The following is a 17,089-nucleotide window of genomic DNA, read 5'->3' as shown; positions in this document are numbered from 1 at the left end:
AGGTGACACTTTTGTGAAATTGATCCACTGACATATTGACAGTGTGTACGCTCATAGAACATTTGTTTGAGATATTACATCCAAATGAGTTTTAATTGAATACAAAGCTTACAGCTGTGAATGAATGTCTCCATATCCCAGTAAAATCACCATGGGTGCTGTCAGGTGTTGTAATAGTTGTTCCATTATTCAGGATGTCTCTTTAATCTTACCACTTCAATCTGTCTCTGCTGTTTTTAAGGAGACTTTTTCAAGTTCAACAATACAAAAGAGTCTACATAAACCAAAGCATTGGACAAATAAAACATTTGACCTGACGATAACGCAAGATGGAATGTCACAGGGTCACCAAAGTTATTATAATTCTTATAATAATAGTTATTATAATTATTATAATAAACCTTGGCTGTACCAAATTTCATGGCAATCCATCCAATAGTTTGAGACATTTGAAAAACACCAACGGCAACCTTATGGTGGCTCATCAAAATCATTTGGATTTATTGTCTGGGAGTGATGAATATCTGTCCAAAATTTGTGCCAGTCCATCAATTTGATGTTGTGATATTTTGCAGAACAATTGAAAACCTTGACCTAGTGGTACCAAACAAAGTCAGCGGATTTGGGGACCATGGATATCTGCACCAAATTTCATGGCAATTTATCCAATGGTTGTAGAGACATTTCCCTAAAAAACAAAAATGTCAACCTCATGATGGCGCTAGAGGCAAAGTCAGGGGATATGATTCTTCCTCTGGGGACCATGATTATCTAAAAAAGTCACATCCAATAGTTGTCAAGATATTTCAGTCTGAACCAAAGTGGTGGACCGACCAACCAACCAACCATCATTTCCATCCCTCGAGCCGTGGTACTAGCATGGTTAAAACTTGAACTGCATGAAAATAGTATTGGTATAAAAATAACTAAATAAACTAAACTAAAATCTAGTTTTCTCAAGTGTATTAAGATAATGTTACAGATTACATTTTTGTTACATTTTATCGTCTACATTATCTACTTCTCAAAGTGACTGTAGAAAAAAAACACAAGCGGTGCTTTGTTGATAATAAGGCTTCAATAATGTATACTGTACTTTTTTGTATTTAAAATTTCTATTTGACAGCCCTGTTGTAAAAATCAAATACTGAAATTATTAGCTGCATGCATAAAAAAAGGCATGGCTATACAGGGATTAAAGTGACAGGTGTTCACATGGATGAAAGCACATTAAAGCTAGCCTCAGGGAGCTAGCGAGCTACTCGGTTTAGTGATTCCAGTCAAATGCTTGAAGGTCGCTGTGTGATGAATGACAGAATCACACAATTATCAAGAAATGCTTTTAAAATAGAAGCGTAGTGTGGTAAAACCCCATTAGTTTCTGCCATGACTGCTATCTCATCCATCATTGCTCTAGGAGGATTTGTGGGGGAAATCTGTCCATCATTCCCCCTCTTTACCTCTTCTCATTGTGTCCTGACCGATAGGTTAGAGGGAGACAAAGGAGAAGCCGTGATGTAAAAAGGTGTGAGGGTGAAAGAAATGGATGTAACCTTTGGTGTAAGTAATGGACTGCCACGCTGTAAATGAGGTCACTATCGTACATTGCACTCCTGTTCAATATAATGCATACGTGCATGATTTGTGTACAAGACCTGACTCAAACCCTGAGGCTGTGATGAATGAGACCTTGGCTAACCCTGCTGTGCGTCTGAGGGGAATAGGCTCCTGTAGTCTAAATCACCGGAGAGTTGCAGATAGTCATGGATATAACAGCCATCAGTAACCATATATAAGCCATGCTGCCAAGAGGGGAATCCCCATTCTTCAAATTGTGGTTAATAACACACGTCTCTTCTATTCAAGTGGAAGCAGTTCTGCGTTACACCTCACACACTTCCTTTCTCTGCTGTTCCGGGTCACCTGGTCCTCTACCTCGCCTTCTCCCCCTGAAGACAGATGAAGACAGCTGCAGAATCACAGTCGTAGATACACACCCTCGGCACGTTTCCACTGACATTTTCCAGACCTTCTTTCTACCAAACTTTCTTTTCTACCACTCGGGGGTGTCCTTGAAACTCAAACTGCATTCATTATTTCACCCCAAAATGCCACCAGATTCTGCAAGATCAACGAAACCCCATGCTACCCCTGGGAACGGCTCGCTTCAGTTCCAAGGCAAAAGGAGGCATGGAGGGCATCACGCCGACATTTAGAGATACATAGTTCCTCAGAATTAGAATGAAAAGCTGACTCATTCTGATTGCACGGGCCCCGAGTATTTCTCCAAGTCCAGGGGGGTCAAGGTGGAGACACAAATCGGCTGCAAAGAAACACAAAGCGGCCACAAAGAGTTGCAAAATGATTACAGAGATGCAAAATGACCACAAAGAGAGCAAAACGTGCGTCTCTTTCAGGTTGGGTGTCTTGCTCTTATGTAGGAGGGGTGGGGGGCCCTTTATGTGTCTGGGTCCATGGTCTCATAATCTGTCCATGATCTTTTCTTTTATTTATACGTATTAACTCTTATGGCTTATAACACATTTTTAGTTATCTCTTAATGTTGTCAGTGGACTATTTTTGCATTCCTATAGGCAAAAAGTAACTACTATACCACGTGTTTTAGACTGTACAAAAAATAAATTATGCACAATGCTGAAAAACAAATTACCAATTACCACTACGAACTCCACATAGAGGACATTAGATCGCAAGCTTGTAGTCACACCATAAACTCACAAATCCAGTCAAATCCAGCCAATCCAGCTGACGACTCCCTTGTGTCACCATCCTCTGAGAGTGAGATTTGTAACCTTGCCTGGGAGAGGGAATGAAAAATAAACAAGGAATCTGAGCCAGAGTGACCTCTGATCCGATTAGCATCTCCCAATCCTGTTAAGCAGCCTCCCTGATGTATGTTCATGCTCCATTCAGCTACTCCATCCTACTCTAATTTCCTCACCTCCCATCAGCCATGGAAAATACTCGATTACACAGGTCGGCATTTGTACTCATCTCTGCATGCACGCTGAAAAGAGCCAACAAACAAAAACGCAAAGATGCACAAACATGCACGCACACTCCTGTCTGATTATGTGATGCTATTATAGCTACTTTCTCTCCACTTATTGGTTTTCTTACGGCGCATCACACTTCATCTTCCCGTTCCATCTAGAGTCTAATTACTAATGACCCCCAGAAACACTGTGGCCTTGGATTTAAGAGGCAGAGAGGAGACTGGGAGATTGAATTTAATCCAGCTATGCAGGGAAAAGGTGACCTTTCTGCAAGTTAGTTTCATTTTTGTTGCCCAGTGATGCAACTGGATTAGAGAATTATAGCAGGGGATGAACAAAGTTATCTGTGAAATGTAAGCTAAAACCTCATTCATCCATGAAGTCATCGCTTCAGTCATTCATTCATTTATTCATCTTTAGGCATTGAAAAAAGCACAGGCTAATCAGCTTCCTTGTCCCTGCTGGACATTAAAAAAAGCAGATCAAATCACAGAGAGAGAAAGATGCACCCTCAGGGGACCAACCATCTGTCACCCTTGCTCTCTTGCACCTGCTTGTGAGGTGTCACTGCCCCTCTGAGCCAACCTTCTGCTTGATGTCATAATAAAAGAGCAGGCGTCATGCTGGGCCAGCCTACGAGCTAGCTGTCTGCCTGTGCTTGGCATATGCTATATGTCTGTCTCCTCCTTTCATTTAGTTAATGAGCTTAAGGATATAACAGGTCAAAATGGATTTTATATAATCACACACATATAGACATATACATGCTTTTTCTTTCCATGTACACACACACACACACACACACACACACACACACACACACACACACACATACACACACAAAAGCATGTTATCTGCAGATGTGCTGGCACATGTTATCTCTAAGACTTGCTACTGTCAGGATCTCTATAGTGACGGACAACTCTAGGGATGTTGTTGAGCTCCATTAAAGTTGGGTCAATCACAGCAATCACAGTACACCATCAGTGGTGCACTCCTGCACTAAACCAATTGAGACTATTTGGAAACCCCAGCTGGGGCATTCCACCCGCAAAGCATCCAGTACTTAAAGCTTCATGATAGATTGGGTGTCCTGCATATAAGAAGAATGAGATAATAAAAAATTTTTTAGGAAGGTGGATTTCCTGTGGAGCAGAAAAAAAGAAAGAAGACTGAGAGAAGGGAAAAGAGGAGATAGTGAAATAAAAGAGTTTTACAAATTTTCAAATTATTAGTAAACACTTAACCAAAAGCCAGACTATATATATATATAGCTCATAAGCTCACTTTTTGCTTTGAGATATTAGTCTGGAAAAAACAATAATCCACTGAGCCTTGAGAGGTCGCCAGTCTATCACAGGGCTACAACCAGAAGAGTGATATTTTTTTTCCAGATAGAAATCCTGAAGCACTTCTTTGAAAACCCGGACAGCCCAGTGAGTGGCATGTGCATCCAGTCATGTTCACATTTGAGCCAAGAAGAGCACTTGTCAATGATCTATCGGTTGAAAAAAGGCTGATCAAATTGCATCCAAAGTAGTTTTGGTCTATGCACATTGGCAGTGTCCCTTATTCAAAGCAAATGCTTATTGAGCCTTGCCAGACCACAATGAGTGAAGCAAAATTTCAAAAACAAAAACTGGTTTTTAACAAGATAATTAGCTTGTTACAAGCTGACAGCTGTAAGGAGAGCTGCTGTTTTTAGTGTTCTTATATTTGTGTGTAAATACTCATTCGACTCACATGTGTGTTAGCCTACTGTATATCTCTGACTTAAAACCAACCAACTGACTCACAGCTAACTGGCTACCCTCTATTATCAGCTTCATCAGAAATTCCATCAAAGTCCAATGAAATATAATGAGTGGAAATTACGATTATAGCCAAAGTGATGGTTCAAAGCACCTTACTACCACATGGAAATATTAGAACAAAAAGACTATGATGGGTCAAATCATTTTACAATATATCAGCACTAAGCTGGTACACACAGGACTTTCTATTATCGGTCAGTATGTCAAGAGAGAGATTAATGAGTACTATATATAATTGTGTTTATGTGAGTTAAAAAGCGTATACAGTGTGTGTTACGAAAAGGTCAGTTTTGGGAGTATTGAGAATGTTGTGAAAGGTGAGACAAAGAGCAAAGAGGAGAGAGACAAACAGGTGAAGATACAAGAGGAGAACTTCAGAAAGGTCAGCCAGTGAATTTCTGAAAATGTGCCTGAAGTGGGGCTGAAGTGAAGACAGGCCTGTAATTGGCCAAGCTGTCTATCATTAGGTATATAAAACTATGGTGAACATACAAAGAGTGGATGTGGCGCCTAACTTCACTTAGAGAGACTAGTAGAGAATCCCCAGCCATGCCTTAGGATGAGACTTACCACTTGGTTGCGTGTGCGGTGGTAGGGCTGAATGATGGGTAAGCCCAGGGGTGTCACCCACTCCACAGTGTGGCCAGACTTGGAGATGAGCCTGGCACTCTCTGTCAGCCAATCCTGCAACACAAAGATGCCAGAAGAGGTAAAGTGAGGGCGCATACTGGATTGAGGAGCATACTCAGGAAATATTCAAAGCCCTTCACCAATCAAGAGTGTGAATACCTATTGTGACTATTTATTGTGTTTATAAGTGTGTGTATGTGGACAACAGCGCAGTGAAGTTCAAATCAGTGAATTTTGGGAGTTGGGTTTTCATGTCCTGCTTGGGTAGAGGATTTAATAAATCAGGCTATAAATACAAAGACGCTACGGTGCATTTGGAGCAACAAACAGAAAACAGGAACTTTCTCTTCACAGCATCAACAGATGATCTACGCATTTAGGTGTGCTGTTCTACTTCCTGGAGCAGCAAACAATTGTTGCAAACTTGCTGAGGAACAGGTGAGGAGTTGTTTCTTACTCTAAAAATTGCAAGTGATGTATGCATAAGTGCCTGGTGCAGTTTATCTCCAAAAACAGAAGCCCTGTTAATGCCCCACAAGTCCCTGCTCACACATGCAGGCACACAGAGAGCTGTAGGAAAGATAAATATGTCTTAGCAACTCGAGGCAGCAGTCTGGCCCAAAGCTGCTCCATTTATCATCACCTCCCTCCTTATATTCCCAGGTACAATGAAATGAAGATAGCATGACAGTCAAAGAAACGGGAGTGACAGATTAACTAGCGAGATAGCTGGAGAGGTTGACTGATCAATCAATGGATTGATAAGAGGCAGAGAGAGAGAGCGGGGGAGAGTGAGTAGACAGACTGAAGGGAATGAATAGCAGTGTTGACAGAATAAATGGGAAATGTACAGGGAACGTAGGAGAGGTCAGGGATGACAGCACCAGCGATTGATCAGCTACCTCTCTCTCACTCATACTTCAACTCACTGCTGCGAAACGCGAGAGGATGTGACCTATTTAATAGCAGCAGGTGCAGGTGCGCGCACACACACACACACACACACACACAGATCAGGTTGGCACCGAGGTATGATGGGAAGGGGATTTTTCATCTCAGAATGGGCTGTCCCCACACATTCCCCAAAGGACACACACAGTAGCAGTGGGTGGTGTTTCTATTTGCTCGCCAGACTCCTCTCTGCCTGTCGAGATAATGTACAATCCCCTACCAGGTGCACGTCCTAAATCTATAAATTACTATGTGAGACTATGTGATGAATGGGTCCCGTTGCCAGGGTAATAGTGAAGTAAACTAGTCATTAATAAAAATAAAACAACATCCTATATGCAGTAGTAGGTCAGTAGTTAGAAACTGGAGTATTTATTTTACGAGTTCTGTTTTTTTATAACAAGTTATTTTAGTTAAAGTTGAGTTAGTTATGTTGGGTTTACATGTAACAATTGATTTCAAGACAAATATCTTGAAAAAAAAGTTCCATGTAAACCCAGCTTAATATTCATTCATTCATGGAAACTTGAAACTGTGTTTGTATAGCTGACCTTCTGTACACTGAGACTCTCTAGGTTACACTCGCAATTAATTGAAATTAATTAAGAATGAAGTGTGTTAATTGATAATTGTCTCTATTTCCCCCTTAATTAGTAGAAACTTACATAGTCCTTTTCAGGAAACCTCCTAAAAAATTATTAGGCAATGACTAGGAAATTACAGACCTCTAAAATAAAGAGTTACCAAAATGGGTGTTATTCTATACCTGGGGTTGTCAAAATCTGACATTGCCCCCCTTAGTGAAAATAAGAGGAGCAACTGTATTTTAAACAATATTTTTACTGAATGTCAGCCCTGTTTCACAATTAGTAACACACAATTGTGAGCTCTATATTAGTGATAATTTGTTGGATGAGAAAATTGCATGTATTTGACTTTATGTAGGTGTAATGAACCCACCTGGATCTCTCTGGTCCCTGTAAACATCTCTTTTAAGCCACTGAACACCAGACGCACCAGGTAATGAGAAGCATCCCATACATGCTCCTGGAAATACAAACACATGATTATGCATGCGTATTTTTTCCACACACACACACACACACACACACACACACACACACACACACACACACACACCACTTTTTTTGCTCCACTGCATTTCTCAATTAAAACAAACTATAGATTTTTTATTTACCACTTTGTTGTCATTAGGCATTAAATATATAAAGCAAATATAAGTGATAAAAGTTGCAGCACTGAATGAGAATGGTATATTTCTCATATCATTACAGCGATCGCTCACAATTACACTCTCCCCTGATTCCTTGTTTAAACAATTAGGGACATTATGCAGATGTCATTTAGCACAATCCTCTGGCTGTGAGATGGTCGATACACTGACAGCAGTATCATGCCGATCCCATCTATACAGACAATGAGATTAACTCTAAATATTGTAAGGAACTATATAGCTATCTGACAGATAATAAGCACTACACAGCTGTAAGAAGATTAAACGCTTCCATTCTCCTGCCATGGTGTCATTTGACAGAATGGGTGTGCCCATCAAAGAACCATTTACGTCCAACGAAATCGAAGTGCAATGGTTTTGACCTAAAAATAGATTTATAATGACTATGCACAGGATATCAAATATATCTATTGTTGTATTACACTCGTCTCTGGCCTCCCTGATACAAGCATGCAATATTTTATTTCACTGCAATAAGATAATATATAAATAAACTTGACTAAAATAAACTTTAAAAGCTTCTGTTCTTGCTCCATGCGGCTCATTTGGAGTGATTTGGTGTGGTGGGACTCTACAGTATGTCGAGGTCAGTGGTACTGAAATCCCTTTGGGTTTACAATCAAATGTGCTAAAATTGTATGCAGTCACTGTCAACTGTGTGATAAATGCCTTCGTACACATGACACAATGGAGCAATAATATGCAAGGATGATAGACCTCAGTAGAGAAGACATTGTACTTCATTACAAGTCTGTGTGGGCTCAACATGTGTGTAAGAATGTATAGCCTGAGAGGAAGGTGTAAGGGAGCCCCATATAGAGGAGATCCTGTGCTAAAAGGCCACTCTTTCATACCATGCTGATACAACACTAAAAATAAAACAGTATGCAGTGCGAGGGAGGGAAGCCCCCATCCACAATCACCACCCTCCACCACTACTGTACCTTTGGGAACTCATCGATCTCCTTCAGTCTTTTCTCTATCTGGAGGCGTCCCCCGTAGCGTGTAACTCCGTACACCACAGTCATCACGGTCTGTTTGACCACCTTCCTGCTGATAAAGCCCTCCAGGACCTGGGCGATCTTCAGACCGCTCTCTGCATCCCGTGCTCGGAACTCCTCCACCTGAAACACGTGGACATGTCGCAGGTACACACAAGTGTGTAATTTACATGACATATATGCAAATGTCAAACAGCCTCTGTTCAAAACATTTTGGAGGATATTTTAATGCTCATGCACAAATCCACATACATATAATCAGAGCAGAAGTGCTGAAAAATGTCATAGATGTCCTAAAACCCCAAGATATTCAAATGATTTTCATATAAAAAGAAAAGCAGAAAATGCTCACAGTTTGGAATCTTGAACCACAAATGTTTGGCAATTCTTGCCTAAAAAATGACTCAACCACCAAATTTATGTTGATCAACTAATGGAGTAAACAACTAATCGTTTCAGCTCTACTTGTAATAACAGTCTAATAATATGACTGTTGCCACTGTTACTTATTGTACAGCTTATTCTTGCGTGTAAACAAGATTTTTATATCCAGGTAGCTGGCCATTTCACAAGCCTGATATAATCTACAGTACCATCTAACTATAACTGCATTGCCCAGAGGTAAAAATAATACAACAGTGAGATAGTGTCCTGCAGCAAACTGCACTCCACTATCAGTCAGCCCCTTCAGCTCACTGACTCCACAATTTACTTTGCTGTTACAGTCACTGCCCTTGGAAGGATTCCGATCCCTCCTGTACTGAAATGTCAGTACACCACAATTAGCTTCAAATTGTTTCTGCTTAAAAATATGCAGGTTCACAGCAAGCTGAGTCCTTTGTTTGCACACTTGCTCTTTGAGGATTTGGATATGGGAGGCAGTTTACTCTCAGAGAAACTAAGCACTTTTAAATGCAAGACCTAAAGTGAGAAACTTGAAATATATTCTCAATGCCTAGTCTGTCACTCACTATGGGATACAGTGAGTCATCTGAATTTTAACAGCTGAGCAACTGCAACGTGCCTTGAAACTGAAATCAACCACAGATCAGTTATGTTGTGCAACTACAAGTCTGTGAAGTTCAAATAAGGGAACAAAACAATGCAAACCAAAAACAGCCCACTGGTGCTGACCTGCTGTGCTACTCCGCTGTACACATCCTGGGGAACTTCACAGGGCATGAGGTTGACTGAAGTGGCACCAATAACATCTCTGCCTAGAGCAGCGTAATGCTGGAGACCATTACAGGAGCCGTCCTGCAGGAGAGGTGGAGAGAAGGAGAGGAAAGATTAAAGTAGTGATGTGGAGGAGGAGAGAAAGAATTACAGGGATCAGCGCAGAATGGGAGAGGGCAGCACAGGGAGAAAGGCTAAAGATGAACAAGACAAAGAACAGATGATTTAAAGAATGTGAAAGTAAAAGAACAACAAAGAAACTGAAGACAAGAAAGAGAAAACAATAAACAAGGGAGGCAATATGAAACACATGCACAAGTATGGAGCGGCAATATTTTTTTGAGAACTACTTTTGCATTCCCTCGCAATATGTTTTGTGTTCCCTTGCAATACTTTGCGTTCTTTCGCAACACATTTCGCGCTCTCTCACAATACATTTGGATTACTTCACAATACTTTTCTTCTTCCATTCCTTCTGAGCCATATGTTTATTTGTAATGGAAGGTAGTGAGGATATTCTCATTAATTTAATGCATTTAGCATTGTTTATAGACACTTCACCTTATATGACGTCCATTGCTAAGACGTTATCAGATAGAACATTATCAAACTTCTGAGTAGGAGCTGTATGTATAAGTAACATCAATTATTGCTCCACACTTATAGCAACAGGCCTTCTAGCAAAAAAAAAAAAAAAACAACCCCAAAATCCTGCAGATTACCATACTGCTTTCTTCTGGAGAGACCTCTTGATCTAAGAATTCATTTAAGTTTACTTTCACTAATTACATAACCATGCATGCCTAGTGAGCAGTAGTACTACATCAGCATACTTAATGCCCAGTTCAAAGTAAAATTCAATGAGCTGATATACTGGGGTGTTGCGCTGGGAGCAGCTGAGCGGAAATAGACATATGGCTCTGAAGGAATGGAAGAAGAAAAGTATTGTGAGGGAACGCAAAACATATTGCGGGGGAATGCAAAAGAAGTCCTCAAAAAAATTTCTCGCCGTGACCTTTAGGATCGGCTCAATAGATGAGAAAATGATTTGTTGTTAGTTTTAGGTTGTTAGTTCATAACAACATATTGCCATGTCCAACAGCCCAAAGCCACAAAGTCAATGTTGCACTTAATGCAAGAATATCAAATCATCTATGAGCATCTTGAATTAACTGCATCATTCAAAGCAACATCTGGACTGGATTTGGCATTAGACAGAGGAAAGGAACTAGGGGTGTATACAAATACCTGATGGTAAATTGTTCATCATTCACACTAAATCAAAAGTAATTGGTCAGTTTTATATTGGATTTTTGTCGGGGGTGTAACATTGCCCCAAACAAAAATGCAATTCTTTAAGCAGTCCACCAGACTGAGCAGTTTATATGAGATTAGCTGTATCTGGGTACCAGCAATGTCCCCATATTCCAAAAATGAAAAGGCCTAATATAAATATTGCAGTGAAATTGGCCACGTTCCTGCCAACTGTACAATTTGTCCTTTTCATTTCATTTCCATCAAAATGCCTCTGACCTGAATGTCTCTCTACTGTGCCTTTATGACCCTTATGTCTAGGCTGTAGCTGTTGCATATGTGTTGAATAGTGGAGCAGCAGGCCTTCAGTGTGCTTAAGTGACAACAAAGTTCTGTAACTCTCATTAAAAGTTGATTAAAAGTCAAAAATGATTGGCCTAAGGTAGAGTAAATTCCTAAAGATAATCTGTTCTAATTATCTTAGATTTTTCATCTCTGTTTCACCTGAGTGAAGAATAATGAATTTACGTTTCATTCACATTCTTGGTTTGCAGTTGAATGTCTTATTAAAGAACACATTGGTAGGAGATCAAAAATGAGCAACTCTGTAAACAGATTTTATGGTACCTGGTGAACAGGAAAATGAGAGATGAAATGTGTTGGATCGGGCGATCTCACAGCATTGGATATCTCCATGCAGCAGGCCAGAGCCTGCCAAGGCTCATCTGCATTCATCCACCATTTCTTACCCTGAGAAAGACAAACACAAGCACACGGCACATTATCCTGCATACATAAACACTGCTGCAAAAGCATTTTTCATTTTGACAGATATTCATATCCCTTTTAGATTTTGTCACAGCTTAAACTGACCGTTCCCCCAGTAAGACAGAAAGGTGTTATGTTATACTCTGCATATTCAAGAACATGAAAATTGTAGCCGTTTTTTCATTTCTGCAAAATGTCATTGTGTATACTAAGTTCTAACAATAAATGCTATGTGGAACTATGGATGTATGATTGGACTAAGCTATCAATGAACAGGAAAGAGCAATAAAGACAAACTGACATTGAGGGGGTTGTCAGCAGAGTCCAATACGTCCTCCATGATAGTGTTGGCGTACTCCAGCCGTCCCTGTAGTGAGCTCCTCTTCTTCAGTCCTGTCAGATTGACTAAGTGTATCTTCAGCCAGTCCAGGCCCTTCGGACCGAGAGGCTTCCCCTCTGCAAACATGAGGACAGCCCGTGTAACATCACTTCCTAGATGGTTAAAGTATGGAGGACAGGGGTAGGTACGTCCCCGGAAGTCCATGTTGTGAGGGAACCAGAAGATCTCATCCCGCATGTGGTTGGCAATGGAGAGTTTATATAGAGCATCCATACGCAGGCTGTGCATCTCACTGCATTTCTTTTTGGCATTAATCACCTCCCTCTTCATGTGGGCTTTCTCAGAAGCAGTATAAGTGGGATCATGGGAGTTGAAGTGGGGTATTTTGGGGGCCTCTGACAAAGGAGGGGGGATGTCTAGCTTATCACTACCCCGATCATTGAAGATGGAGATAATAATATCCAACAAGGGTTTGTTGATCCTCCAGGCACAGTTGCCCAGCTGGTTGAGAGAGTCCAGGACTGCATTGAGGTTCTGGCATTTGTCCAACAACACCTCGTGTTGTGTGGCCCCTTCCACTGTGCGCATCAGCTTGGTAGGTGTCAGCAGGTAGGCCCCAAACTTGACAGAAGTCCAGGGCATAGGAGAGCATAGCATCGGCATCACATAGGAGTCAAAGGTCAATTTAGTCTCCATGGCCTCCTGCTGCATTTGAGTCAGGATGGGGTGGGGCTTGATGAAGCCAACCTGGAGGGTGAAACATCACAGGAAATCCAATTAGAAGCAGAAATCTTATGATAGGAAAATGTAGATCCATAAACCTAAAATTTTCATTTTATTAAAAGTGGTGACTGAAATGTTGCCTACATGCTAGAGCTTCCACATTGCAGATGATCTGGTGGAACGTCTTCCTTTTCTTTATTTAATTATGTAAAATACTGACAGGAGTCAGGGTAGCAGTCTAGGGATGATGTTTATCTCTGGCCATGACTTTGATGGGAAACAGTTATTGTGTCCTAACTCACAATTATAGCATGTAAGACTGGACATAAAGATCATCATAAGACAAAATACAGTAAGCTGCAAGAAAAATAAAACACCTCGTCATTGCTTGCATGAGTCAGACTGTCATGCTGCGCTGTAAAATCATTAGGATGCTCCCCTGATGGGCTAAACGCCAAAGAGAGAAAGAAAGGGGAGGGGGAGAATAAGAGAAAAGAAACTAACAGTGCACTGTCAAAGTGCATCAAGTCCAAAAAGTCGAAAAGTCCACAATTCTCTTTCTTTCTTTCTGCCTCTCTCCCCTGACACGGTCGGCTCACCCTCCTGCAGGGTCCCATGGCAGTAAATCAGTGAGCCAATTAAGAGGACACTAAAAAAGGGATTAGCCCGGAACCTATTCATCTTACTCAACTGTTCCACGCACCAATTCGCACCAATGGGAAATGGTTTTATAATTCACACTCTTTGAGGCTTCACACTGGATAGGTGGGTGCACGAGTATACATGGTAATAGGCTTTAGAGTGGCAGACAGTCTTCTTGTCCAAAGTGAAGGTCAAGTGTTTTCAGGTATTTCCTTTGTTTATGTTCCACTATGGTTCTTTCCTTATTGATGAAAATGTCAACTCTACAACTACTTAAACTGTACCTGTTATATCTTTTAATCAGACTAATTGTGTGAAGGTCACAATGAATATGATCATTTGATTTGACTGATGGAGGGTTCTCATAATGACCAGCTCACTGTGTTTTATTTTTAATCCTTTTGAATTTTTTTCTCAATGTTAGTTTGCAGGAGATCCCTTTAAGTATAATCCTTGACCATTTTTTCCACATAAATCTCAGTTGAAAGGATCTTTTTTTAGTCTGGGTTAATGCTCATGAATCCTGTTACCAGGTTATCAAAGCCCTGTCTATTTGACTTTAGAGCACTTTAGTATAATCGCTACCAACTCCAGGGTAGCCAACTCCTTTGATTTCCCTGTGGAATAGACCAAGTGTGCACAAAGACGTGCACATCTACTATACCTGCCGTGTGCTACGAAAGGTGTACATGTGGTAGAGGATGGGGATGAGCTTCCTGTCAAAAGCTGGGTTCAGGATGTCGCTGTTAATTTTGAGGTTTTTAACCATCATATCCACCATGTAAGTGCCCAGCTCCAGGGTTACTATGTATGGCCAATGGGTCTCTCCTCCCTGCAGTGTGGGTCCTGAACTCTGCTCCATCTCAAGCTTACACCATTGCTCCCTGGGAAGGACGTCATACACCTAGAGGGAGAAGAATGGAAGTGGGCTGTTTTCATTTAGTAAGGATGAAGAATGATTATTGTAATATATTGCAAAACACAAAGAAATTGCAAGTCATCACTATAAGCAACAGTGTTTGGAAGGCATGTCAACATGTGCGAGAGACCTCAAGACCTCAGTTGTGATGTTCAGAGGTAAAATAATTTGTCAAACAGGCACTATTTTTGTGATCTAATCAAAAAAATGGCTTTGTTTCAAGACACATGATAAACACTGTAAAAGCCCAAATGTATTAAAATTTCAGCCACAAACAAGAACCCAAAGCTAGGGAACCTGCTCACACTACAACAGCCTTCAGCCACAACTGTTCAGAAGGGTTTTCTTTAGGGATGTGATAATAGTCTATATATAAAATTGACCTGAAGTGAGAGGCAGTTTAGTCTGACATTTATGGTGTTTAGCCTTCAAAATGGATGAAAATGTAAATGTGTAAAGTGAGAACTCAGACAAGTAAGTAAGAAGTTGGATTAATGTTTTGTGTCATAACAACAACAACAAAAAAACACAATAATAGGCATCATTTTAACTACAAAGGCTGCATGTAAAATAACTTGTATAAAACAAACAAACCTTAACTAACTTCTAGTATACCTTGTTACTGCAGTATAATGAGCTCTCGCTTATTATAGTCTTGATGACTTTAGCGTTTTTCCCCAGTGTACCAGAAACATCAAAACACTGTTGGAACACTGAGTCAGTGATACTGGCTGTCAAATCCCACCAAGTAAACGCTGTCATTTATTTCACTAAAAAATCATGAAGAGCATTTCAATGAGCTGGTGAACATGGTCGCAAAGTATCCCATTCGCTTAAAAGATTGATCACATTTCATCACCTATCAATAGTCATAATCATTTGTCTCTCACCTTAGTTAATTCATTTATCTTATATATTTCACTGTTGTGTTTGAGGGCCTGTAATAACTTCTCTACAACTGCTTAGATCAAAATGTTAGGATATTATAAAGTGCAGGTGGTTGTGATAATTCAAAAACTGTACTGTTCAATTAGATACAGTACATTGGTGTTGTGACTCCAAACATTTTCTACAAAGCACAAAATTAATAGTGCATGACAACTGAATTCAAATTTCATTTTCAATTGAAAACAACATGGAACTTCATAACAGCATAATATCTGAGACCTCAGAGGAAAACAAAAGAGTCATTCAGTGTGGTTTCTCAGACAAAAAAAGACCAGCTCAGCTCAACAGATTTTAAATGAGTCGTGAATTATTGATTTTGCAAATCAGAATTCAGAGCCATGTTTTGTGTTTTCACATGTAACTAGACCTGTTGCACTAAGCTGCAATGTCCTTCAGTTTGCACCTTTGCAGCCTATGCAGTGTTTACTGTGCAATACAGTACATATAGTATGTCTATAGATTTTAGAGCTACAATGCTAAAAATTATGCTTTATTATTATGGCATCAAGCAAGCTGAGTCCTTCCTAAGGATTGACAACTACATACAAATAATTTGTTTATATGTTTTAAAAAAAATTTTAACTTAATAATTTTGTATGTATGACATACACCTTTATAAAGAAATAAGTTTGCCTCTCACTTTTTGTTGCTGTGTTGCACCATTGCACATGCTAAAGAAAAGAAATCATAACTTGTGCAGATAAACTAATAGGAGATTCATTCTCTTTTGCAAAAACAATAGACATACACATGCGGGGAGACATCTGGAGCATGATGATTTCTCTACCTTGGTATCTTTGGCCAGCAGTTCTGTGTAAGTGTTGTAAATGTTGCCCAACTTTTCCACCATCTGATTTTGGTGCTTCTGCCGCACAGAGTACTTGGTGTAGACCCTGTTGCCCAGATCTCTGGCTAAAATCTTCAGTGACTCTCCACTGGGAGGCAGGCTGGCAACACTCTAGACAAGAGTAGGACACATTTAAAAAAACAGAAGAAAAAATTTATGACAACTCTGTAACAAAAAGCAGATCTTTTGGCAGACCAGATTCAGTTTAATGAAAAAGCAAACCTTCAGTCAGAAATAAAAGTGAAAATGGTCTTTTCAGACTTAACATCACATCCTGTGTATTTGTCTATGTTGGAAGCAAAGGTATCTGATCAAAGCATGCTCTCCCCTTTGCTGCCAAAGATGAAGCCTGATGATTTTGCAGCTGGCTGTCACAGTCAGCCACTTGATTTGTGTTTTATGGTTTCCCTGCTTGGTTGGGTTGTATTGCACAACAGCAGTGTTGAGAAAACAAAGTAGCATAACACTGACATCACTTCACATCTTTTTTATAATGTTGTAGTAAAGTGAAGCTGCCGTCAATCAAATCTCTTTGACTCAATCACTGACAAGTCCTTGTTAAATCTTAGCCTTCTGGCATTTCATTGAGCGGTAGGCTGGGTCAGGTGGTTTGTATTACCTGTATCATGATGTCAACATATTCGCTATCCTCCAGCACACAGAGGTAGGGATAAAGGTTAAGCCTGTAGTCCTTGGTGTTGGTGTTAGCCAGGATCATCTTGCTCTCCCTCAGGGCCTGGAGGAGGATCTTCTGCCACTGTGTCCGCTGATCCGCCAGCAGCTCCCTCTGAAAGGACAACACAA

The 17,089-nt window shown here is 40.3% G+C and overlaps 1 protein-coding gene across 1 annotated transcript in view; it reads right to left on the bottom strand.

Moving 5' to 3' along the window:
• Positions 1 to 17,089, bottom strand: part of polrmt (polymerase (RNA) mitochondrial (DNA directed)) — a 53,029-nt gene that overhangs the window by 18,741 nt on the left and 17,199 nt on the right. Inside the window, exons 7-15 of the mRNA XM_044200638.1 lie at positions 16,905 to 17,072; positions 16,226 to 16,396; positions 14,236 to 14,475; positions 12,168 to 12,953; positions 11,726 to 11,848; positions 9,803 to 9,925; positions 8,612 to 8,791; positions 7,373 to 7,459; positions 5,402 to 5,515 (exon numbers count right to left, since the gene is read on the bottom strand). Of these exons, the coding sequence (XP_044056573.1) occupies positions 5,402 to 5,515; positions 7,373 to 7,459; positions 8,612 to 8,791; positions 9,803 to 9,925; positions 11,726 to 11,848; positions 12,168 to 12,953; positions 14,236 to 14,475; positions 16,226 to 16,396; positions 16,905 to 17,072 (1,992 nt within the window). The remainder of the gene's footprint in view (positions 1 to 5,401; positions 5,516 to 7,372; positions 7,460 to 8,611; positions 8,792 to 9,802; positions 9,926 to 11,725; positions 11,849 to 12,167; positions 12,954 to 14,235; positions 14,476 to 16,225; positions 16,397 to 16,904; positions 17,073 to 17,089) is intronic.

Source organism: Siniperca chuatsi, linkage group LG6, assembly GCF_020085105.1.
Source record: "Siniperca chuatsi isolate FFG_IHB_CAS linkage group LG6, ASM2008510v1, whole genome shotgun sequence".
Classification (NCBI taxonomy): Eukaryota; Metazoa; Chordata; class Actinopteri; order Centrarchiformes; family Sinipercidae; genus Siniperca; species Siniperca chuatsi.
The sequence above is the reverse complement of the archived record's forward strand: the minus strand, read 5'-3'. Positions and strand labels throughout refer to the sequence as shown.